The sequence below is a fragment of the Zosterops lateralis genome, assembly GCF_965231275.1.
Source record: "Zosterops lateralis genome assembly, chromosome: 10".
Taxonomy (NCBI): Eukaryota; Metazoa; Chordata; class Aves; order Passeriformes; family Zosteropidae; genus Zosterops; species Zosterops lateralis.
The window spans coordinates 15,145,928-15,171,289 of record NC_139770.1 but is presented as its reverse complement, the minus strand read 5'-3'; the positions used below and the strand labels follow the sequence as shown (position 1 = coordinate 15,171,289).

At 38.7% G+C, this 25,362-nt stretch overlaps 1 protein-coding gene across 2 annotated transcripts; it reads left to right on the top strand.

Moving 5' to 3' along the window:
• On the top strand, positions 1 to 25,024 carry ATP1B3 (ATPase Na+/K+ transporting subunit beta 3). 2 transcript variants are annotated; one of them, XM_083868577.1, is made up of 8 exons: positions 1 to 239; positions 7,428 to 7,556; positions 11,678 to 11,785; positions 13,338 to 13,525; positions 14,267 to 14,317; positions 14,880 to 14,906; positions 19,336 to 19,422; positions 22,729 to 25,024. In XM_083868577.1, exons 1-8 carry the CDS (start codon positions 131 to 133, stop codon positions 22,897 to 22,899), a joined length of 870 nt encoding a protein of 289 aa, XP_083724703.1. In that variant the 5' UTR covers positions 1 to 130; the 3' UTR covers positions 22,900 to 25,024. The 2 variants fall into 2 exon arrangements, with proteins under 2 accessions (XP_083724703.1, XP_083724704.1); XM_083868578.1 differs by lacking the exon at positions 14,880 to 14,906 and having other exon boundaries at positions 2 to 239.
• Positions 25,025 to 25,362: the final 338 nt, after the last annotated feature.

The following is a 25,362-nucleotide window of genomic DNA, read 5'->3' as shown; positions in this document are numbered from 1 at the left end:
CCCGCCCGCTCTCCCGCCGGGCGCCGCGGCCGCAGTTACTTAGCGGTTGGGAGCGGGCGCTGCTCGCGGCTTTCTTTGCCGGGGAGGCTCTGCCGCCGGACTAAGCGACGCAGCCGCTCCTCGCCTAGCCATGTCGAAGGAAACGAAGAAGCCCTTCCGCCAGAGCATGGCCGAGTGGCGGCAGTTCATCTACAACCCCAACAGCGGCGAGTTCCTGGGGCGCACGGCGAAGAGCTGGGGTAAGGGCGGCCGCGGGGGACAAGGGCGGGGCGAGGCCGGGGGAGCCGAGGGGCGGCGGGGAGCGGGGCCGGGCGCGGGGGCGGCGTGGGGAGGGCCCCCGGGGATGAGGGGCCGGGCTGGGGGCCCCCCGGGGATGCGGGGCCGGGACGCGGGGGGTCCCCGCGGGGATGCGGGCGGCGCACAGGTGAGGGCTGAGGCGGCGCACGCGCCCCGGTGCCCGTTAGAACCGCCGGGCTAAAAATAGCTCCGTCCGTGGCGGGGGGCGGCGGGCACGGGGAGCTCCCGGGGCGCGTCCCGAGCCGACTCAGCGCCCGCCCCGCAACCGGTGCGGCCCGGGGGCTGCTCCCCCTCCCTCCCTCCCGCCCGCCGCTCTCGGGCCCGGCGCGGGGCGGCCGTGACGGGTTTCCGCCCGAGGTGCGGGTGGGCCCCGCCCGGGCATCGCCCGGGGCAGCTCCCCGGAATCCAGAATGAATGGGCGCCGATCGCCTTTGTGCTTGGGGCCGCAGGTCGGGCGGGGACAGGAAAGGAAGATCCCCAGCCCCCCTCCCCAAAAGTTAATGAGCCCCGATTCCAGAAAGTGATCGTTGTGTGTGGTTGTGCGTCATCGTGCTAAATTTGTTCCAGCGTGGGGCTTCTGGGCCTTTTATTTTCTTAAAGGAAGCTTTAAATGAAGGCTCTCCAGTAAAGGCTGTGAAGGCAGTGTTTGTTTTCCTGTTTTCAGGTAGTCATCCCATTGCTTTCTTCTGAGCTGGAAAGCATGTTATCGTAATCTGGTTGCTTCCAATAAAAATATTTGGATTTTCCGAGTGTGTTTTCTCATATTAAACAGTTGTACAAATGCTTAATATTAGGATGTTTCTTCAGCCCTCATGGGACGTATTTACTGACTTCAGAAAATGCTGCGTCTCCTCCCAAAACTTGGATGTAGTTGGGATACGTAATAGTTGTGCTTACAAAACCAACAAGGCTCTCAGCGTGGTGTTAAGGAACAGGCCAATACATCCTTGGCCTTGACACGGTCTCAATGAATCCTGATGTTGAAACAGCGAGGAGGAGCTCTGAGCGGGCTGTGCACGGGGTGTGCTCCCTCCGCCGTGCCAGTGTCCCCTGCCCGTCGGGAGAGGGCCCGGGCTCTTACCGGAGCTACCCTCCATTCAGATGGAAATAAGAGCTTGCAGCTACTCTGCCAGTTGAATAGCAAAGGATAGGAAATTTCCACTATGCTGTTGTCTAAGGGATCTTTCTGTACAGGCAGGTTTTCCTCAAGTGCGTAGGCCGGGTGTGTGGATTGGAGAAGTCTGGCTGTGTCATGAGGCTGAGCAGCACAGACTGTAGATATGTTAGAAATAGATTGCATTTTTTTATATTTTTTTTTAAAGGTGAAGATGAAACCAACTTCTCTGTTTAAACCCGTCTAGTAGGATAAGTCACTTAGGATGTTACTAGTCCATCCAAGTTAAACCAAGGCTAATAGATAACATTTGAAGATGAGGTGACTTAGTTGGCAACTGAATTTCTACAGCTACTTGAGAAAGTATCTGTAGGCAGTTCGAATATTTTTACTTTGTGTAGGCAAGTCAAATAGTTTTACTTCATTAAGAAGCTTTATTTAGTAGTTTAGGTGATTGGCGTGTGGTTACTACTATATACCATTTCCTCAGCCTGGACATCAGGAAGTGAATGTTCAGTAACACCATATTTTCAGTGTATTTCTTCATCAATACTTGTTTGTTTTGGCATTCCATGATTAACATACTGTGCTTATTTAATTTAATTATAGTCTGTTTTTGGGGCATGTTGTGTGGCGTTCTGTTTGGTTTTACTTTCTAATGGCAGGACACTAATTGGGTGGTTCTGTTGGCACAGGAGAGCATGCAGGGTTTGGTCTCCTTCTGCTCCTACATTAGAGGTGTGAGCTTGGAGCTCCCACCGACTACAGTTCCTTTTCTGTTGCTGGTCTCTGGGCTGAAAGGCGAGGACACAGGGGAGGAGAGCTCTGGTTGCCAGTCTGCTGGGTTGTCCTGTCTCCAGGGGCAGCGCGATGAGAATTCAGCTGGCTCTGGTTCTGCTGTGCCTGTTTCTCTTGTCTCAAGACAGCTTCCTCACAGAAACAAGACAGGAGCAGTAGAGAAACCGTTAAGTAATTATTCACAGTTTGTGCATGTTTTGCCCTAGTCTGACAGTCCTGGGGGCTTATGTAAATGGTGACTGCAAGGCAGTGATTCTCTGTGAATCCCAATGCTGTGCCATTGGAGTACTCCTCTATCTGCCATTTCCACGGCAGGATCTGTGAAAAGATCAAACACAGGTTGTTCCTCTACTCACTTGTCATGTAACAGAGGTTGCATTTTAGAGTTTGGTAAAGAGTTGCTTTTTATAGCTTGGTGAAAACTCTATAATGTGTCTCCTCCGGCAGAAAAAAAAATTGAAGACTTTCATCATATTATTTTGCAGACTTGAAGGGTACTTCAGTTTGAATCTTTCACAAGTTGATACCCAAACCTACACACACTCCCCCCCCAGCTCTTCTATTTTTAATTATTTGGCATAATCATTTGTTGTATTAAAAGAGACAGAAACTACTGGGAAAAACTGCTGACCTGAGGCTGTGCTGTTCTCAGCAGCAGCAAGGCATGAGGGGTGCTGATAGTCCTCCAGGAGCTGATGGGAATGAGGGTGGGTCTGGGGTGCACCCAGCGTTTAATCAGGTACAGCAGAGAAAGGAGGACTCGGCTGACTGCTGGGTGGGGCCTTCCTGCAAGGGAAAGGAAGATCAGCATCTGTCTCTGCCTGTAATGGCAGGGTGCTGTGTCTGCCTAGAGTTAGCAAGAATGGAGTGAGATCGTCATAAACATCTTGTAGTGAGGTGCTCACTGCATACTCAGGTGTGTGCACTGTCTTACAAGAGAGTTAATTCTTTTTGCATAATGTTACAGAAAAATAATTCGTGCCCAAAAAAAGGGCAATATAGACTGTAGCAGTACTTCATCTGTGGTCACACTAGATGTCAAGTCAAGTGTATTTAAGTTATTCTGTAAATCTGGTTGTGTTAGGGTGTTTGAGGTAGAGATGGCATTGCCTTGAACTACATAGAAATTCAGACCTACTGAATTTTCTTTTGAATGCTTAGTTGTATCCTTTGGTGCACAGATACGTGTTTGTAATTACAAACAAAACCCAACACCTTATTTTTTGGAAAGCTTTCCACCATGTCAATGGAAGTACACTCTTGTTGGCCACCATAACAAAGGATCCAGCTTTGTGTCTTTTGTCTTCACTGAATTTCTGGTTGGAATTCAGTGGATACAAAAAAAAGTGCTGTCAGAGTTTTAACTGCTTTTCTGACATGGTTATTCTGTCTTCTTTTTTGGTGTTTTGAGGCGGGATTTATTGTAATTTAGCTTTCTTCATGAGTAGTGTAATATTAAACGTTCTGGCATCACTGTCTGCCATTGCAGTAGAATATTTTATTTTCCTTGGTTCAGATCGCTCTGAAAAAAGGCATCTTGCTTTGTCTTGTTACAGATATCAGCATACTCTAATAGTACAGTAAGTGTATTTTGTGGTGGGGGGCTGTTCTAAATGATTATCATGGCATCAGACCCTGGCTTTTGTGACTTTCTCTTCGTCCCTCTGCTGTCGCTCAAATCTGGAGAACAGTAATTCTTGAGTGTCCAAGAAATAAGATTAGTGATTATTTCATGTGTATAGTTATGTTAGGTTAGAGTAAGGAAATAATCTGCAGGTGGACTAAAACTCCTTGATGTTCTTGGTACTGGTAGTAGTCAGTAGAAACATCTCTTGGGTGTTTAAATCCCGCTCGTTAAAGATGCTGAAGGACAATCATGCAGGTGATAGGATCAGTACAGCATGGAATCCAACAAACTGTGAAAACAGAATTTCATTTTTGTTGTTGCAGGTAATGTTGAATAGTTGCTACCCTGTTTGTGGGAGTGTTTATATTGATATCTATATATATCTAACTATGCATTACATACAGGTGGATTTGCCAGTTTGGTTTATGCCGGAGTAACATGCTTTTCATTGCTTTTGCCATGTAAGGTTTAGAAAGCTTGTATTCCATGGAAATGATTGCCAGGGTTGTGATATCCTGCATTCACCAGGGTCAGAAATTCTAATTTTCACAGTGGAGAAATGTTTTAATTGCTACAAATGAATTCCAGCTAATGACAGTACCAACATGTTGGTTCAGAAATTGAAGATTTCCAGATTTGAGTTGCTTGTCGATGTGGTTAGGATATGAAGAAGTGTTTTAGGTACTGTGATGCCCTGCAAAAAGAAAAGCAAACCAAAACAACTAGGTAAATTGTGATGCAGAATTTTAGTTTTGAGTTTTTCTTGTTTGGTGTACAAGGTGTTCTACAACAACTGAATTGGGTTGCATGTTGGATATGGAAACTGTACTTTGTTTGGAGGAAATATGGAGGATAGCTTTTCGCTGTTACTTGGGTACATCTTGTTTCCTGACAAGAAATCCAGTGTTATGTGAAGTTATTTTGGCAGAGTTTCTTGACAGGTTATGGCTTGCTCACTGTGATTAGCTAAGGATAATTAGTACTAATAGGCTCACAAAGAGCAGCTTACTCAGTTTGGGGCTGTTGGAAGGTGCAGAGGGGATTTTTGTTGTTTGTTTTTTCCCTCTTTTGAATGTCGCAGAGCAGTGTAAATGGGTCAGTTTAGTGGTCAGCGTTCTGCAGTGCATTTACAAGCTGTATTAAAATAAAGATTAAAAATAATCTGTGTGTGAGCACGCATGCGCTTTGCTGGGCTGGGGGAGGCTGGTGCAGCTCCAGGGCTGTGAATAGAAACAGCCTTTCCAGCCGTGTTCTGCTGCATTTCCCCGGTGGTCGGGCTGCTGCTGGGAAGGTGCTGTTGTCAGTGCAGTCTCCAGCACGCAGTGGGGATCACTGTTAGCCCTGTGCTGTGCTCCCCGGGCTGTGAGGGCTCTGCCCTGCTGCTGCCCGTGGTGGGGAAGGGCTCCTGGCCCCGCTGGAGTGTGGGGCTGTGCAGGGGGGGCACCAGTGACCCCATGGGGGAGAGCTGCCCCTTGTGGCACCTGATCTTTGGGGGCAGCGCTGAGGCCAGGAATGCAGGTGATGTGGTACTCTTGGCCCAACGCAGGACTCTGCTTAGAACTGCACACCATGGTGCTCTGATTACCCATGTTACGCTCATCAATTTTTTCTTTTCCCAATGAAGTTTGGTTTATTGTTACAGAAATTAAAATACCTGTGTAGTCTGAAATAATTTTCCCTCATTTTCTTGCTTTTACTCTACTTGCCACGGTAGCTTGTTGTCTTGTCTTACATGTCAAATTCTTCTGTTCCACTGGGGCTATTTGATGAATGTCTTGGTCACTTGATGGAAAGTGTACTTTCTAGACAGTTTGATGGAAGTATCTAGTAGTTTAACTTGTATGGATCAAAATGTAAGCTGACCAGAGGTTTTGTAAGGCAAGTTTTTTGTTTGGTTGTTTTTTTAATACCCAGAACACATTGGCTATTAATCAGAAGATCTTTGTTCTGTTTTGAATCCAGTTAGAGCAATTATAAGCTTATAGGTAAAACAAATTGCTTCCATGCCAAATACAGGTGCAACTTTTGTAATGGCTTTTGTTGACTAGAATTTCTACTGTTTGTTTTTATGTTCTCATTTCAGCAGCTAGATAGCTTCTAAATAACCTTAGCAATCATTCACAATAGATGTCCAGCTATCTTGTTCATTATAGAGTAGTCTTGTTTTTGTGTTTGCATACTTTGCTATTCCTAATTGCTGCATAGAATCTTATGTCTTGGTGGTTTCAAATGTATTTTAAATAGCTGATAATTTTCAGGTTATTGCAGATTGGTAGGTAACTTCCTCAACATGTGAGATTGAAAACTAAAACCAAACTGCAAATCCACTGACATTCAGCTGGTTGCTGTTGAGAACTTTACTTACAGTAAAGAATTTGGAAACCACATCATTATTTTAAAAGATGTACTCAGAGTTCTTTCAGGAAAACGGGTACTTGGATTTTTAGCAATCACGGGTTTCTGAGGACCATACTACACTAGAGACTATTTCAGTGCAAAATGCAAGCATAATTTCTGGGACAGGAGCCAGGGCTTAGGCTTCCTTTTGCCATCTTCCAGTGAACAGTACGTAGCACTGGGGTACAGTTGTGTTTCCTTTTGCTCTTTCCTTTTCCATCAAAGGTTTAAAAATTCTGCATTTGATTCTCTCACATAATCAAATGTCAGTGGTAGGATGCTGCATAATGGTTTTAAAGTGCTTTTCTTCCTACCAGAGTTACATCTCTGGCTTCTGATAGTGCCTTTACAGCTGGAATATCCAATAAAAATTGAATTTGTGTCAACATTTGGTTGTTTTTGAATTAGAACAGTTTTAAAGATGGCTCTCAGTTCGACATCCAGTCCCCTTTTGACAGTCTCTGCATGTGTCCTTAAGTTTCAGATGCTCAGTCCTAAAACAGAGTCCCACGCGTTTTTTTAGGTTGGCATTGAGTGCTCAGTTAATGAAACAAGTTGCAGCTGGTAATATCTGTGTAGTTGGTGGGTCCCCAGGGTAGATTGGAAAAGCAGGTGTGTGCGTGTTAGGCTGGATAAATCTGAAGGGATGGCTTGGTTTGTTTTCAAAAACATGTGGCAGAAAGCATTTTCACCTTGAGAAGTATCTTGTAGCAGGGGATGTGTGTGAGGGACTGCTCTGTGTGGAGTTCCCTCAAATACCAACTATGTTATTAAAGCACCAATTGCTTCCTCCCTGGTCTGGATCCAGTGTAATAATTTTATCTTTTCCCGCAGTTCTTTCATCTTCCCAACAACCAGATGCAAAGCTAAAATTCCAGTAGTGTCAAGTGACAGTTTGGTTTTTTTTCTAATGCACTGCTTAGTCATTTTTGCCAGCTTTCCTATATAGCCCAAAGAGTGGTTTTTAATGCTTCTCTCTTAAAAATAGAGATGCCAAAATGCCCTTTAAGACTCATGAAGTATTAAGAAAACCCCTTTGTATGCATTATTGTGCACTCTGCATTACATATGTGTGCTAGAGGCGTATTTATGACTACAAACATTGTATTGCTTATTTCCCATTTTTGATTTTCAAAATAGGTAATGGAATTAGATAAGACAAAAATAGTAATTTTAGCTTTTTTTTTTTTACAGGATTGATCTTGCTATTCTATCTGGTATTCTATGGCTTCCTAGCAGCACTCTTCACATTCACAATGTGGGTTATGCTTCAGACACTGAGCAGTGATATACCGAAATACCGTGACCGGATTTCTAGTCCAGGTAACACTGTATTTATTTTTTTATAATCCTCTGTCTGATTTAACAGCTGAGTTTCATTTGGGAGCTTTTTGAAGTGTGAACTACTTATGGGAAGTCATTATTCAGTTACTTGCAGGTTGCAAAGGTAAACCTTGGTGTGAGGCAAGTTATATATGTTTATAGGATAAATTCAGCCAGTTTTTTGTGTGTATGTACTAACTTTTGCTGTTTTTTTTCTCTAAGCTCCTGTCAGTTGAACTTGTCATGTAGATCACAATTTTGCCTGCAGATCCACACAGCATGCTGATGTAGAAGTGGGTAGAAGTGGGTTTATAATTTAATCAAATTGCTTTAAAGATACTTTTTATCAGTTCTCTTGCATCAGATGGAAGACCACCTTGATTAGTGTTTGATACTTCACAGAAGGTACAGGAAGGCCGTACTGTGGGTGTGATTTGCTCAGAAGGTACAGAGGCCTTTTGCAGAGTTGTTATTACAGTATTAGGTAATTTCCAACTGACATGGAATGTCTGTGGATTTCAGGAATTGCTGACCTGTTACATAGGGATCCACTAGAGAAAGGGTCCTGTTTTATGATGAAGTTAAGTCTGTGTAACACGTAGCTGCCAGTGAAAGTGGTGTCCTGCTTCCTTTGTGCACTGCCCACCTCTCTCACTCTTGGCTGCTTCAAGGAATTGTATGTTAAAAAAGCCAACCCTGTACAAATAAGAATGAGTAATAAGGTTTGTTTGTCTTCCCCAGTATAATAATATATTGGTGGAAGCGAGACATTATTTTTTAAAATACTTATTCCTTTTATTGAATGCAAAGCTCTTAAAATTGAGCATCATCTTGCAGCTGTATCCACACTTAAGATGGTACAGTGGTCTTTGTGTGAGCAAGTTGCAGTTGGGCCGATGTGATAAATGTCTCTGGATTCTGAACAGAATTTCTTTTGCTGTAGTGTTCTGGCTTCTCTAAGAAGTGTCATATTGTAAGGGATTTTGAGGATTTGTGCTGTTTCTTCAAGCTAAGAATGGGCTAGATGCTGGAAAGAAAAATTAAAAAAAAAAAAAAAAGAAAAATAAATGAGGGAAAAAGAAAGTGGCTTAGTTGATCATTTCTCCGCATTTCCATTGTGTCTGTTGTGGAAGTCAGAAGCATCGTAGTGGATGGAGCTGTGGGTAGCTGTGGCTTAATGCTGGCCTTGAGTGACATTTCTTCTCTCATGTAGTTCAGGGTATTGATTTTCCTTGGTTTTGAAATAAGTCATGAGGGATGTTTGTTTTTAAAAGTATGTATGCCACAATTAGTTTTTAATTGAAGAATTTCTGTAACATTTCTGAATTAAATCTCTTTATTAACCATGTCTTTAGTAACTCATACATTAAAGTTAACCAAATTGCTTGTTTCTGTTTTAATGTTTTTCTTTAACTCTGTCGTTTTTCATTTGCAGTGAGACATGTAATGTTCCTGGCTGTAAACTTAAATTCTTTAAAAAAACCTAAAATCTACACACAAAACGTGGATGCCGTAGGTCAAAGGTTCTGCTCTTATGTTAAACATACTTAATAATCTCACAGTTGATTTATTTTATAATTGATATCTGACTTGCTTTGTACACTGGGGTATAATAGTATAAATCAAATCCTGATGATTTTGAAACCTTTTTTGTTAAATCCCTCTGGAATTGTAAAATAATGTAATCTCTTTTATAGTCCTAGATTTGATCTTATGCTGAGGCTGTTAATTCTGTTCCTCTAGAAGAGCTCAAATCGGGCATCTCTGAGTCTATGCATCAGTCCTTCAAATAGCTTTTTCTGTAAAATTTACACCATAGTTTTTAGGCAGAATATAATCCACTGGAAGTGGAGCAGTCCCCTCTTCATAGGATGTTTATGACATTCTCTTGAAGCAGTAAATATCTTCAAATTATTTTTTCATTCATTGATGACTGTTTTGTTATTTTGTCATATTCTGTTTGAAAAATACCATTTAAGTCCTTCATTTGCATTATAGTTCTGTAGATAGTAATCTCTTATCCCCTAAAAGTTCCTAATGTTTAAAACCCCTTGAGTGATTTTTCAGCCCTGCTACTAATTGCCTTTTATTTTGCTGAATCCCAGTTCAATGTGAAGGCCAGAAAATTACTGTAATGGTGCAAAGTAGTCTGCAGTCAGAATAGTGTTTGTAGCTTTATATGGACTGTCAGTCATTAAAGCCTTTACTTGTGGCTTCTATGGAAGTAATTTAACTGCTATTATTGCAAAAAAGGGGATTTATGATTTATTTGGAATCCTATAAAAGACCTAGCATAAAAAAAATTAAATTGTATTAAAAAAAAAAGGTAAAAAAATTTATCAGTGATGAATTTCTAGTATAGATGTTTATTATTTGCAAGTTGCAAGTATTTGTAAATAATTTCTGCCTTTGGATGAGAAGCTTGGCCAATTCTGTCGGCAAATCCTTGAGAGACTTGGGCTGCTGAACTGCACTCTTGATATGCTTTACAAAACCTTACTGTGATGGCCAACTACAGTAGCCTAGCTTTATCTTACCACTGCAGTGCAGTCTTACTTTCTTCAATGTTTAATTTTTTTTTGCAAAAATGGGCTGGTTTGTGGGTTTTCTTGTTGGTTTGGTTTGGGTTTTTTGGGGTGGTTTTTTTTATATATTTTTGTTAGGAAAACTACATGGCATCCTAAGATGATACAATCAGTTGCTGTGTAATTGCAGCTTCTTCCTTTATGTCAAATTTGACTTGGATCAAACAATTTTAGTATTCTAATTTAGAAGAAAATGAATCTGATGAGATATAGGTTGGGTTGTGGATTTTTTTGCGTTCATTTGGGTTTAGGGTTTTTTTTTCTCTTTTATGCAACTACAATGTCTGCTTTCAGCTGTACTTGAAGAGACAGATGCATGGACACTCACCTGTTAATCACAACTGCAGGGTTTTTATCTGTGCAAATTATTTATATTAAATAAGAGTTACCTTAAAGTAATGTGAATAAAACAATCAGTTACACACCCTTTTTTGAACTGATCTAATCTCTGCTGCAGTGGCAGGTGGTGCAGTGCTATTTCATCTGCTACTAAAGCTGTAATGAATAATAGAAGCATCAGGTACCAGTGTGACAGCTCCAGGCTGGGTTATCAGTGTGCCTTTTGCCTTCACCTGCTTCAGGGAAATCCCTAAGATTGAACTCTGTATCTTTCTGGGCCATATGCTAGGAAGTAGGGACAGTTCAGCTCTTGAGAGGGCCATGCCTACTTTATTCCATGTGTGCCTTGTCCGTCCTTCAGCTGGGGCTGGATTCAGCCTTTGGTGATCCATGGCTTCGGACCTCCTGCAGCTCTGGCTCTTGGCCATGGGTGGTCACTGCCCCAGGGCCCCCAGCCAGCAGCTGGAAGGAGCTGCAGTTCCTGCAGGGGTCCCTCCCCCAGGGGACGCACGGGATGCCCTGGGACCAGGAGGCAGCTCTGGAGCATTCACAGTTCCCAGGCCTGGCTGAGCCGAGCCCCTGTGGCTGTGTAAAGTGTCGTGTGTTCTCTGTGGAACAGGTGGCACCTAAACTTTGTTTGAGGAGATGGAAGAGAAGACTGAAAACTAACTTGGCTTGTCTGTTTTGACTGGGGTAACTTTCAAGCCACCTTTAATAATAATCAAAAATTTAAAAAATTTTTTTGCTGTGTTTCTATGAGAATAATGCAATCATAGCTTCACTCTGTATTGCATAAAGCTTTGAACTGTTGCTTGAAGTTAAGGTTTTCTGGGTATGCTTTTGGGTATTTTTTCAATTATTTTTTAAGCTTAATTTGCTGAGTGTGGAAAGTGGATCAGTAAAAATCTTTGATTGAAAGTGATTGAACTGCTGATTTTGCTTGTCCTAATCACTTGGGTTTGGTTTGTGAATTGCAGTTATACATTGGGTTGGATTTAATGTTAATTAATGTAATGCTGATTTTGATTACTGGCTTCAAACACAAAGTACCTTCCAGTACGGTGGAATATAAGGGTAACATGAATGTTTCTTTACAGATGATAGACATTTTCCAATTTATGGATATTCGAGTAGGGGTTAAAGTGGTGAAGGAAAAATAAGTTGTTTAGTTCCTAACTTGAACTTTTTCTTTTTAAGGACTTATGATTTCACCAAAGCCAGACACTGCATTGGAATTTTACTTTAACAGGAGTGACAGCCAGTCATACTCAGAATATGTTACTACACTTCAAAACTTCCTTGAATGTAAGTTACAACTGCCCGAGCAATTTAGGAGTCTTAATCTTGAGTAAATTATTTCATTCCTTGCTTGTAGTTACTAATTGCTAATGGAGACTAATGCAAGTTCAGGGTTACTGTAGGTGTGTTCTAAAAGTCTGTACATTACAGAAAAAGTATAATGCTTGTATTGGACAGAGAGCCTTAGTATGAGGAATAGTTCAGTACATAATGGAGAGTTTGGGGTGATGTGGTTAAATATTGTAAGATGTAGAAATTACGTATGCCAAAAGAATTCAATTTAAAATAAGATGGGTCTTGTATTTGATGATATAATAATACTTTGTTAGTATTCAAGACTATCAAGTTCATCAACTTTATCTGATTAGTCTTAATCTGAGGTTATCAAGCCTTATCTGATTAGTCTTAGTCTAAATTATTTGTTAACTGAGTGAGAATACTTCAGTCTGAAGAATTTGAGTGTCTGAAAAATGATGTACAAAAATATGAAATTGCAGTTTATTGATTTTTCACTCTGATACACAGTATCTACACAGAAATATTAAAACACTGAATTTAGAACATGGAGAAAAGGTAACACAGGACAAGTCTAAAGGATGGCAAAATCACTGGTTTGTCATCCCGTATTTTACGTATGTGCCTATATGTATGCTTATTCTTACAATATGGAAATCAACTGAAAATATTAATAAGTTTAAGCCCCCAGAAGTTAAAAGTCAGAATAAAGGTGCTGTGAAATCTCACCTGTGTGCATGAGTTGCTTTGTTAGCTACAGTTATGCTTGAATCTCTCCATATTCATGGTTTTGGAGCCTACTAAAAGCTTCTCTTAGTAGGCTTTTCTTTCAGAGCTGTGCCAAGGGTTCCTGGGAGGAATGCTGCATTTCATGACTACCTGCCTCTCCTGCAGTTCTCTGGGTCTTGCATTGAGGATGAACTTTCCCTTTCTCCATTTTACCTTACTAGCTGGGGTGTAGCGGGGGAGAAGAAACCACAAAGTATCTTAAATGGGTGTAGTTTAGCATTTCTGATAATGGTCTGTGCACTTCAGAAACAAAAGTGAGAAACAACTTGAGACGTTAACATAACATCAGTTATATTACCTGATGTAAGTGTAGAGATAATTTAATACTAATTATTGAAATACTTCTAAGTTGTCATGTGTATTTGTAAAAGAAACATATGCAGAGGGCAAATTGGTTGAGTTTCCAGGTAAAATTTTGATTGTTTGTATTTTAATACATTATTGTCTTAGAATACATATTTAGTTTATGTACAGAAGTTAATGAATTTGTGATTATTGTTACAATTTAAAAAGCAGGAAATTACTAATTCTTTTGTTCAATTTTTCATGAATTTTTCATTCAAATACACTGCTATTTGTCTATAGGCTTTGAAAAAGTGTTTGTTAAGATGGATGTAAGAGACAGTGCTCTGAAAATACTTCTTTGAGAAAACTATTAGGAAAGTAACATGATAATTATTTATATAGGCATCTTCAGGTTTTGGCTACTTATATGTTTTATACCACTGATTTACAAGCTGGTTTTGTTTTATAGCATATAATGATTCAAAGCAGTCCCAAAACATCGAGTGTACCTCAGGAAAGATCTTTGATCAGAGTGAGGCTGCTGTTAAAAAGGCTTGTCGATTTAACCTCTCTGAGCTGGGACAGTGCTCTGGGAAGGAAGATGCAAATTTTGGCTATTCTAAAGGAACTCCCTGTGTGCTTGTGAAAATGAATAGAGTAAGTGCCTACTTATTTTTTAGTTCTTAGTACAAATGCTCCCAACTACTGCTGTATGTAAAAAACTACTGTGGAAAGGACTGAAATATGTGTTCAGTTTGCTACTCAAGATGCTTGCATTTCTTGAACAGTGTAATTTATTGAAACATTGAGCAATTTCAGAGTAGTATGAAATGACCTTTTTGAGCGTTCTAATACAATACAAAGTATTGACTTCGACTACTTGCACAAAAATATCTGAATCCTGTTTTAAGAAGTTATATTGTTCTTTGCTTTTACTTACTGTTCTGTGGAAGAGATTCTAGACCACTCTGCAAAGTGAAGTGTTTTACTTCATGTTTGTGTTCCATAACTCTTAACTTGAATGTAATGCTTTCTATAACTCTTAAACTATGAAAGGTGAAGAAAACTTACAAAGTATTTGACTCTTCAATGATGTTACCTGTTACTTGAATTGCTCTCTGTTTTGAGCTATTAAAGTTACATGCTAAATGTAAAATAAGAAAACAGTACTTTCTGTGACTACTATACCTATTTTGAGTTAGCCTGAGTAAACTATTTAACTTAACAATACTTTAAATCTTAGTCCTAGTTTAAAATTGTGTTCAGATAAAAATGACACTGGGTAGATTTACTCCCTGTATGAATTCATATTTAATGAGGGAAAAGTTCAAATTCAGTCTGTAAGAATGGAAAGGTGGAAAAAACGGTCTGTAAATATTTTAACTTTGTCTCCTTTAGGTAATTGGATTAAAGCCTGAAGGAGAGCCGCATATACAGTGTACCCCTAAGGTCAGTTCAGAATGTAAGAAATAAGTGTGTTGCTTATTTTCCTTGTGACTACAATGAATAATGAAGTAGTTTATTTCACTCTTCCCTTCTTAGAGATTTTGTATTCCTGTTTGTGTTTTTCATCTTACTGTATGTCTAATTTAGTTTTAGTGTCTTTAATTTCTTCATTGTACTTATAGAAACATTTTTTGGTTGTTATTTCCTCTTTAGATGTGTTTGACCTCTCTGACTTTGTTTAGAGTTGAGGAAAATGCATACATGTGTATTTGTGGTCTCGTTTATTTATTTATTGTGAGTTATATTTTGTTTTCCCATTTCATAACCTGTATTTTTATTTTTTCTCCATGCTGCAAGTGCACCTTATACAATTTTATAAATGATGGGTAAGACAACTGTGTGTGGAAACTAATGTTACCGCTCAAGTAAAAGTTGCCTTCAAATCAAGTATAAACTACTTATAATAACAGCTAATCTTTGCATATTTGTTATGTACCAATGGATTTGCACAGAATGTTTTATTGCAATTATAATAATTACTTTGACTTGTGGGTGTTTTTCCTAGACTGCTTGGGGAGCAGTGAAACAGTTGGTAAGTTTGTAGCTTGAGCAAGGGGCAGTCCTGGCTTTTAGCTTCTGGTGACTGATAAAAGTGTAGGCTGGGAAATATCAGCAGTTAATGAGACAAGCACTTGTAAGGGTTTCTGCCTTCATCCTAGATACCTGTGGTAGGCACAGATTTTAATACTTGATTTTTGTGGAGTCTTTGAAAATTTTGATCTCTCCGTCACAGTCCATTGCAAATTAAGGTGATTTGTCCTCTTGCTTGAGACTGATTTCTTTGCTTCTATTCACAAACCTCACATTGTTCTCTTGAATAGAATAAAGCAATTAAGCTCCTTCCACTTCTCTAGTACTCTTTTTTTCTTTGACTTGTCTAATTTATAATTTTTTTTTATTATTTTTGCAATGTGATATCCCAGACTGGACAGTAGTTTGCCTGAGGTATTGTTAATGACAGCATTTCTCCCTTTGTGATCACATTGAAAGCAAGGTGAATTTGCTGTTTGTAATACACCAGCCTTTATTTTAATTGTTTTATTGTTTGAATCATTCTTCTGGTTATTTCCCAGTCTGTATTTGTAGATGTGATTTCGTGAAGTTCACAGCTTTGAGTTTCATAGGGCTATTTTGGCCCCTCCTCTGTCATCTTTTGTGATCATTTTAAAGGGACCGAGTTCTCTGAAGTGCTTTGCACTGCTTAGCTTGGTACCATCAATAAATGAACTTGGGTTTGCATCTCAAGTCTTTGTTGAAACACAGAACGGGATCCAGAGCAGTCATCTTCATTTCCATCAGGAATGCCTTGTGATGTGTTGAGAACTAATCTTCAAGTGATTTATAAAATACTGATGGCAGTCCTATTTTATGATTGTATTTCTTCAGCTTTCTTCTATGGATGCTCTATGAGACAATAGTAAAAATTATACTCAGCAGATGATACTTTTTCTTACTCTCTTAATTGGTTTCACTAGCAAAACAGTAAGTTTGATAACAACTTGGTTCATCATAGTGCCTCTCTTTTTTTGCTATATTTTTACCCTTTGGGACACATAGAAATGATTTGTGTGGGTTTTCTTGCATCCTCTTTCTATAAGTACAAAGTTCTGCTACCATATCCACTTAAAATTTTTGTGATCTAAATGTGATGGTTTTGAATTTTAAAATTGCTAATCTTACTAGTTCTTTACTGACTTCCAGGGAAGTATTTGTCAGGCTTTGCTACTTTGAATGCATCTAATTTATTAGCCTAGCCTAGCTTAGCTCGTCCTAGCTCATAATAATTTACTTGCTTCAGAAAGGTTTACTTGCTTAGGAATTCATCCTGGAGATTTACTGTTCAGTGATTTTTTATTTCCCTTTCATCTCTGTTTTTAAATATTTCTTAGCATTAAGAATCGTAGAGTGGATAAGGTTGGAAGGGACCGTAGTGCTTACCTGGTCCCACCTCCCTACTCAAGCAGGGTCATCCCAGGGCTCATGGCACAGGGTTGTGTCCAGACAGTTCTGGAATATCTCCCTTGAGGAGACTCCACACCCTCTCTGGGCGATCTGTTCCAGTGCCCAGTCACTGCACAGGAAGAAGGTTCCTCCTCATGCTCAGATGGAACTTCTGTGCATCAATCCTACATATATTGAGAGGGATTTGTAGAAGTATCTGCCTGGAGTGAACACACCATCTGACTTTTAAATGGTATTCTTGCTTTTACAAGTCTCTGAAATACAAAATGAGCTTAGTAGCTTCTGTCTGCACATCCTGCTAGTCTTGGCCACCTGAAATATCGTTTTAAGGTTTTCAGTGTGGAATTTATGTTCTTCGGATATTCTCCTGTGAGGTGATTCTTCTTTGTTCTCCCTGCACTTTTTATATGGGACTTTTTAAAATGGAAAAAATTTAGATAGATGGTTTATTTCAGAGTCAGCACACTTACAGCTGGGAATGCTTCCCCCTCTGCCCTCATGCAGTTGTACTGTCATCACTGTAGATGAGGGAAGTGAGTATTTGCAGTGTCAGACACTCATTACAGCTGGTTCTTCATACTAGACCATCTAGGAACTAACCTGCTACAGTCTTGAGAATCTGCACAAAGAGAAACAAACCAGCAAAAGATTCTGTCTTCAAGCAGTTTGAAGATCAGCATTTTGAGTCTTTAGTTTGGGGCCAGAGTTGTGCAGTTTCACATGTGCTAGAAGATCTTGCAGCAATATTTCTTTCAAGTTAAAACAACTTTTATTGAAAACTGGTAAATTTGATTTTTTTTTTTTTTTTTTTTTTTTTTTTTTTTTTTTTTTTTTTTTTTTCGTTTTTAACTAGAGGGAAGGAAAAGAGCCTTAATTCCAAAATACATTTGGAATGTATTTTCTTTTTCTGCTGTTTATTGACCATCTTGACTTTGTTAGGTATCACTTTCGAATTGACAAGAATGAAGAATAGCTATATGAATGACACTCCATGTGCCTTGCTTCTGTCAGCACACTCAGAATCTGAGTTAACTTGCTTTTTGTGACAGCAATGTGTTGGTTTACAGTTTCTACTTATGAATGCTGCTCTTTATCCTCTCAGTTTCTTCTTCTCAAGTGATTATAGACCATCCCTGCCCAAATTCTTTTCTTTGGGTCTCTGTATATTGTTTCACCACCTGGTAAATTTCTTCTTTCTAAAGTACAGTGTTAATTAAGACCCAGTTAGTGAGGTGGAAGTCTGTCTGTCCAGCTAAGTTGTCCAATTTTTAGATTTGCTGACTGTCAGCAGCTCTTTGTGGAAACTTAATGATAAGCAGAAAAAGTGACGCTCACTAATGGACTTACTCTTGAAGTTCTTCAGCAAATGCGGCTTGTTTAGGTGTTTTTTGGTTGTTTTTATTTGTGTAGGGATATTAATTAGGCTTGTTTAGTCAAGAAGATCTGGAACTCCCCTGGCAGTTGCACTAGATAGAGGCAGCTGCATGTCCCAGAGCCTCCCTGCTACTGCACTGATAGCCTAATGCATATATTTAGTGTATAGTGATGACTGCATGCATGCCTTGAATTTAGCTGCTCCAGAAAGCACTACTCCTATTTACTTTGCCTATGTCATTCCTTATGCTGATTATTTAACCATTATTTCAGCAACACACTTGAAAAGTATTTTCAGCTGCATGAGCTTTAAATAAAATAAAAAATAATGGTGAAAATCAACATATTCCTTCTTAATAGTTGTATATGCAAGCTCAAGGTCCAAAATACTTTATAAACATTTATTAATTATTGCAGTAATTTAGACTGCAAAAGAATGAGAATGTGGCCATATCCTAAAAAAATATTGTATGTTCTTTTGAGGAGGTAAAAAGAAGGTAACCTTGAGCCATGCCTTGTTCTTAATTATGTTTTGATCTTCCTGCAGTTGTCTTTTGAACTTTGTAGGGTATCCGTTTAAAATTACAGCTGTTTTATATGGTAACAGGGAAAAACAATGAAACTTGCTAGTACACTTTGAACTTGTGAATTAAATGGAACAAGCAGTGATGTTCTGAACTTATATTTGGCATTTTGGAGGGGTTGTTTTAGTGAAATTTCCCTTGGTTGTGGCAATATATTTCATTTATTACAGAAAGGCACATTAGATGTGGGCTTTTCCTAGTGGTTGGAACTTGCAGTAGTTTGATATTTTGCCAGGATATGCGGTCTCGAAGAGTGTTGTATATAGGGAGAGGTGTTTGTGTATTGCTATATTGATGGCCTGTGTCTGGATACCTCAATCATCCGTACATATTTTGTGTATTTTATGGATTGAGTGACTCCTTAATCAGAAATTAGGCAGCAGCTTTGTAGGTAGCTGCTTCTTACTCTAGGATTTGGGGTTGCAGGGGCCAGTTGGGTGATAAGGCCTGCATCTGTATATACTGTTCCTCAGAGGTGGTGGTATAACTCCAGCAACATCACCATTTTAACCATTTGGATTTTCTCTTATCTGGCCTGTATTTGAAGGATAGAGGGCACCTTGTGTTTGGGATGACACTGTTACAGAGGGGTATCTGTGGTTCGTTGTGAAGGCTTGTATCATTACAGGCTTGAGAGGCTTAAAAACCTGGCTTTTAACAGCACATGGTTCACCAAAATACACAGGCTTGCTTGGGGGTACTTGGGATTTTAATTATATATGAGTGGGTTTGGGTTGTTAATTACTCATTAAAATGAACACACTCTTATGAGTCAAACACACTTTGACTCATAACTATGAAGGCAAGCTGTCTTTGACTTGACTGCTGAGTTAAGTCGCACTGCTAATCCTGGCTGCAGCAGATGTGTGCAGCATGTGACTGTTTGCCAAAAGAAATCTCATTTGAACTATTCCATGAGTTTGTAAGTCAGTTGCCCCTTTTTAGCTATTTTGCACTTTATCACTGGATTATCATTTTAACTTTGTGTTCATTTTTATGCAAGCAAATGTTAATTTCTCCTTTTGTTGCTGTCTGCAACAGGAAGAAGGCATGGTTAACATAAATTATTTTCCTCCTAATGGCGCGATGGACTTGAAGTACTTCCCATACTATGGGAAAAGCTTGCATGTAAGTATCCCTTAATGATGGTCTTCAGTTTCAATGTTTTGTTTCTGTGTGCATTTACAGCTGCTGGTAGCAGATTCATTCTGAAGTTTGAACTTTGTACTGAGGTACTGCTAAGGAGCAATGCAGATGCAGATGCTGCACAGCGCTCGGTGAGGCTGGAGATGTGCTTTGGCAGATGTGAACAAACTGGGCATTGCCCTGATGGAGGAATGGCTGTACACAGCAGTCTGAAGAGGGGCTGCTCTTTTTTGTTCATTGAAATCTTTTGGAGTCTTTCTGAATGCAGGGAAAGGCAGGAGAAGTAAACTGGGTCTTCATATTACAGTACACTTTCTAATTGTTAACCCTTGGTGTTTCTATATAGGATATTAAGTTTGTAAGTCCTTATGGTGTTGTTAATTATATTTCTTTGTGGATCTGCATGTCATGTTTTCTGTTTGCCCCATTTTATGAAGGACTTCAAAGTTGCAGGTAGGTTTGGGTTTTTTTTAATTATTGTTGTAAAAACCCCAAACTCAGAACTTTATGAACTTTATGTACTTTATGAACACAGAATACATAGAAGTAAAGCTCCATTCTTTGAAACTCCAGTCTTTTGAAACTTGAATTTAGTTAGTTTTTTTTATTTTCTTGCATCAATTTGTGATCACTGTATGCAGAAAATATTTACCTTCTATAAAACAGAAAATTAAATTGCCTCTTACTATTATTTAGTCTAATAAACATTGTTCACCATTGAAGACAGAGATACTTTTAAAAATATAAATCTATTAGATCCATAGTGTACCATCGTGGGTGATTGTAATCTCACCAAAGTTATTTTTGTATTAAATTACTCCTTTGTCAGTTAATTTTCCAGCATACTCTATACTTGCAGCAGTTCCATAATTTTATCTTCCCATGGCTTTTACTAATGAGGAAGGAGTTTGTTTTTCTTCAGCATTTGCTTTCGTATTACTTCTGGGTGGTTCTGTATTTTGCATTTTGTTGCCATGTTGGGAATTGGTATCCCATCTATTCACTTAGGCATGCAAATTAAAAAGAGGTTGCCTGTGCTTCCAACAGCTGGAGTCAGTACAGACTCTGTCCTTCTCTTGGTATGAAACAATAGGGAAGGAGAGCACTGGTTCCCTAAGAAATGCAAAATACAGCACCTGTGGACCTTGACATGTCAAAACCCAGTTTGTAGCAAGGATGGGATGAAGAACTTTACTAACAAAATTCCCATCTTGCTGATGGAATATGAAAGACTGTGAAAAGACACTAATAAAGATCAGCAGAACACAGTGCTATTCCTTGCTTGAATTAGGTGATTTAGAAAAAACTTTATTTTTCACCTCCCACCCCCAAGTTTTTAGTTCATTGTCATTTCATGTTCACTTTGTCATGTGGAACAGGCTCTGTGGTTTTAGGGATTCTTGTGTATGTGAGGCCTAATTCTCCTAACATTAGTATAGTGAGAAAAAGAAGAGGCAGTAAGAATTGTGAAAAGTTTTGAGTATTTTACAAGGTATCAAGGGTATGGATTGATTTCTTGGCTATGCAACAGAATTATGTTATATCAGTGTGGAACTGTTAAATTACTTTATTCTGCAAAGGAGTTAAGATGATTTGAATAAACTTGCTGCTCTTGTTCAGGTAGGAGCCAGAAAAGTACTAATATCTACAATTTTGTGGTCCAGGATAGTTCTTTGTCTTTTGCTGCTTAGTACAATAAGCCCAGCTCTCTGACTTTGGAGAATGCTCCCTTTAGATGATCTGACATTGTTAATGAGGATGCTGCCTCTCTTCCCTCTTCCTCCTCCAAATTTTGTACTGAATAAAAGTTCTGGTATCATCTCTTTTCAAAACATCATAGAAATTTGTGGACCCCTTTGGAAAAATCTTAATGGTCAGAAGACTTCTCTCCCTGAAGAAACATAGGAATTTTAGTTCTGATTTTTAGAAAACTTGAAATGTGGGATCACCCTTATAACTGGAAAGTTTTGAGGGAGCCTTGCCTAGCTCCATTTCCTCCCTTCCAGTCTGAAGTTTATGGGAGCACATGAAAATTTCTCATCTAGAACCACTATTCAATGAAAGCAGCTATTTCAATCTACTTCTTACTAGAACTTCATATTAAAGATTTTAGCACATCTACTTCCATGATATAATCCTTTGTAAATGAGACTTTGAATACTCTCTAGTGCTCTTTGGTAGAGAAAATAGTCTAAAACCAAGAGAAATGTATTGAAGAGTCTTTGAAGTTAATGAGGAGGGAAAAAGACTTAACACAAAATTTTATCCAATTAAAATCTAAGTTTTTTACTTACATAATACTGTAGTGTTGTATTTAGTACACTGACTTACGTGAATTTTTACCTGGAAGAGACTTTTGCTTAATCAGCAATCAGCAGTACTGACCTAAAAATATTAATAAAGTATGTAAATGCTTCATGAACATTGCATAAAATTGCCTTAAAAGTGTGTAATAAGCTCCTATTTAATTCATAGGCACTTTACAAGAGAATGCAAGTTGTTTTTACTGAATTGGATGTCAGGTACAATATTGGGTTGACAAAAGAAAGGAATTTGATTCTACTTTCATTCTTAAATTTTAATTTTGTAGTAGTCACCAACTGATATTGTTCCACTGAGAATGACTGACCAGGAAGGATACTGTCAGGATGGTCAAGGAAAGGTTTCTGTGTACAGCTATTAAACAGATAACACCTTTCAGAGTGGTTTGTTGCTGATGAAGTAAATGGAATAGAGGAGAAGGGTATCAGATTTATTAGTATTTGTTAAGTCATGCTTTTGGGAAAGAAAAAAAAAAAAAAAAAAACACCCCAAAAACACACCCCCCCCAAAAAAAACCCACCAAAAAAGCCACAAACAAACAAAAAAAACCACTTTAAACCCTACTAGTAAAGTTGTTTTCTGTAGCAGATTACATACACGATGCCAAACCAAACTCAAAACATGCAGAAGAGTCAATAGAACAGGTTGCAAGACATTAATTTCTGAGGTTCTTTCATTGAAGGTTTCTAGAAGAATTTGACATAATAAAATAGAAAGGATTAAACTCATGTGCCTCTTGAAGATACTGTCTGTGACTCTAATTATGTTGAATATATTAGTTAAGAAATAGTATGAAGAATGTATTTCTAACCTGGGGAAAAAAAGTGTCTTACCTGAATCAGATTGGGCTTTGAAAAGTTGGGTTCTTAATTAGCTTTTTTCTACCTGTTCTGATTGATTAAATGTTAATTTAATGCTAACTTATTCTGGTGTCTCAAATATTTTCCCCATCTTTCTGTTTACTAGGCTCACTATTTGCAGCCCCTAGTGGCTGTCCAACTAGCAATTACCCCCAACGGTACCAAAGAAGAAATAGCAATTGAGTGTAAGATCCTGGGCTCACCTAATTTAAAAAATCAAGATGAACGTGACAAGTTTCTGGGACGAATTGCCTTCAAAGTTCTGATGTCTGAATAGCTGGAGTGAAAACTCTCCACAAAGTAAATGTTGTGTTGTCTGTTTTGTATCAGCTGGACATGCCATTCTAGGATATGAGACCACCTTGAAGAATGTTAAGGTGGTTTATGGCGTTCAGGGTAGCATAATAATATGCTTCCAAATTGTATGTTTAAATTCCCCTAAAATAAATGCCTATCCTGCTTTTTGCCTGCCCCGTTGGAACAGTGTACAGACTATAGTTATGTCATAGGGACCTGTAAATAGCTGTTTTCAAACACATAATGGTGACCTTTGTCCTGCTCTAAAATGTGGTTTTATCCTCCAAGTGAGTGTCTCAAGCTTAATGTGCTGTGCTCTGTAAATATTGTATTGATTTAACACTGGTTTAACTGTCATATCTCAATGCTGACACGGTTAGAGGGATAAATAATAAATGGTACCTGATTGACATAGTGATTTCTTTGTAAGAGTAAACACCTCCAGCAGAAATTGTGTGTGTGGGAGTGGGTGGGTCAGTGGATGGATGGCTGTGTGGAGATGCCTTAAATTGTGGACTGGGTGGCGTGGGAGAATTGGATTTTAAGAGTTGGTATGGATATCTGAAAGTAAGTGCTTAACTAGTACTTCCTTGTGCTTGTCACTGTGCAAGTATTGTGTACATGTAATACTTGGTATAGAGTTTGGTGTTCTAGCTGAGGAATTGAACCTTTCTTTGTGTTGTTAATTGCTTGTAATATGTGGAGCACAAATAAAACCTATACAATATTTTGAAACTTTTTAGTTCAGAAATATCAATAGAAAACAATTTAAGTAATGTAGGATCCTGGTAACAGTTGTACAACAGAGCTGCTTGAAAGAAGTGGCCTCACTATTGTGGGAATAGGCTTTGATTTTCCAACTAAAAAATTCTGGAAGAACTTCTGTTTAAGAAAAAAAAAGGAAAAAGAAAGGATTGTCTTGATTAAACATTTTTGTTTAATTTATACATCTGTTTTGTCGCATCATTTTAACATCTCACATCTTCATCTGATCTTTCATCTTGGACTTTCTGTGTATTTCATCACCATCCATTTAGAAAATTGGTGTCATCAACTGCTTTATAGAAATACTTTACTTGGGATTAATTACTTACACTGTAACTTAAAGTGCAGCTGCTAAAATGACTACAGCCAGCCTGGTTTACTTGTGACTGCCGCTCACTTTGAACCAGGCTGAGCCATGCTCTTGGGCTGACTTGGGCAGTTGAGCTGACATGCAATTTGTATTACTCTTCCCCAAGGTTTTTGTGTCTTTCAGTCTTGGGGGGTTGGGCTTCAGCACGTGGTTCACATTCTGGTGTCTTCCCAATATTAAAGACCACAGCAAATCTGCATTTGTGTAAATACCTGTATGTTGTGCTAGTTAGGCCCAAATTTGTTACTTAACAACTTTTATACTTAATTATTACAGTGGATTTTAATGTTTTATTTAAACCAATGAAGGATTTCTAGAATTCAAGATCCAGTTTTAAAGCCCTGCTTTAAGTTTGGGGCTAGTCTAAGCCACATTAGTGAAAAACTTTTAACAGCTGTGCAAGCCTACACTAATGCACAGTTGGAGAAAGCTGCTCTTAATGGGACTTGAACAGTGTCTTAAACCTCATTAAAAATAGATTTATATTGATCTGATACCATTCAGCATGCTTTTTGTTGTCTACAAAAGAAAGTTGTTGTTCCTACAATATGCAATGAATATTTTTGTAATAATGGCATGCATTAATACTGAATGAGATGTTCTTTCAAAATATTCCATTACTAATGTTTTAAATGATGCACTTTTAGAGCTGGGATACCTGGCTTCTTGAAAATATGACTAATTGCTTCTCCGTGTATTAATACTGCCTGAAAGTATTTTAATAGTTGTGAGGGACCTTAAGTGTAGATGTTGCATCTGGTAATGAAAAGGACTAGCTTCATGTAAAAACTTCTCACATTTGTGTTCGCTTAGGAATGGTAAGAAGTTCTGGAGAAACACTCAGTTTTCAAATGAGCTTGTTTTTTGCAACAATTTCTCTTTTGACTTGTCTATAGACAAAGCATGAAATGGCAACTTTTCACCAGCACTTTTCAGACAGGTAAAACTCAATAAACTCCTGTTCTCCCTAGATTCTGTACAATGTTGTTTTTCTTGTTGTTTTTTTTTTAATTGAATCATGTAAGGATTATCAGTTGTGGGGACGGGGTGGGAGGATGGAGAAAGAAAAAAAACCACAGCTTTTGGGAGGGTTCAGCTATCAAAGTATGCATGTAAAATGTATGTGGGTAGTAAGTCTAGTGTTTAGCTATTTAATTAAACTGAACTATTTCTCATTTTTATTTCAGTGTCTTGAGTAGATAAAGGATACAGCAATTATACAATTACATCTATAAATGGGTGTACCGACTATTAGGATAGGATAAAATTACTGTTTTCCTTCATATGAACTTTAGAGTAAAGGTTTCT

Bases quoted from the DNA above. Each gene is read 5' to 3' on its own strand.
- ATP1B3 (XM_083868577.1), top strand. From the start codon at position 131: ATGTCGAAGGAAACGAAGAAGCCCTTCCGCCAGAGCATGGCCGAGTGG. The intron at 240-7,427 runs GTAAGGGCGGCC...TTTTTTTTACAG, and splicing joins GCGCACGGCGAAGAGCTGGG to GATTGATCTTGCTATTCTAT. The intron at 13,526-14,266 runs GTAAGTGCCTAC...TGTCTCCTTTAG, and splicing joins TGCTTGTGAAAATGAATAGA to GTAATTGGATTAAAGCCTGA.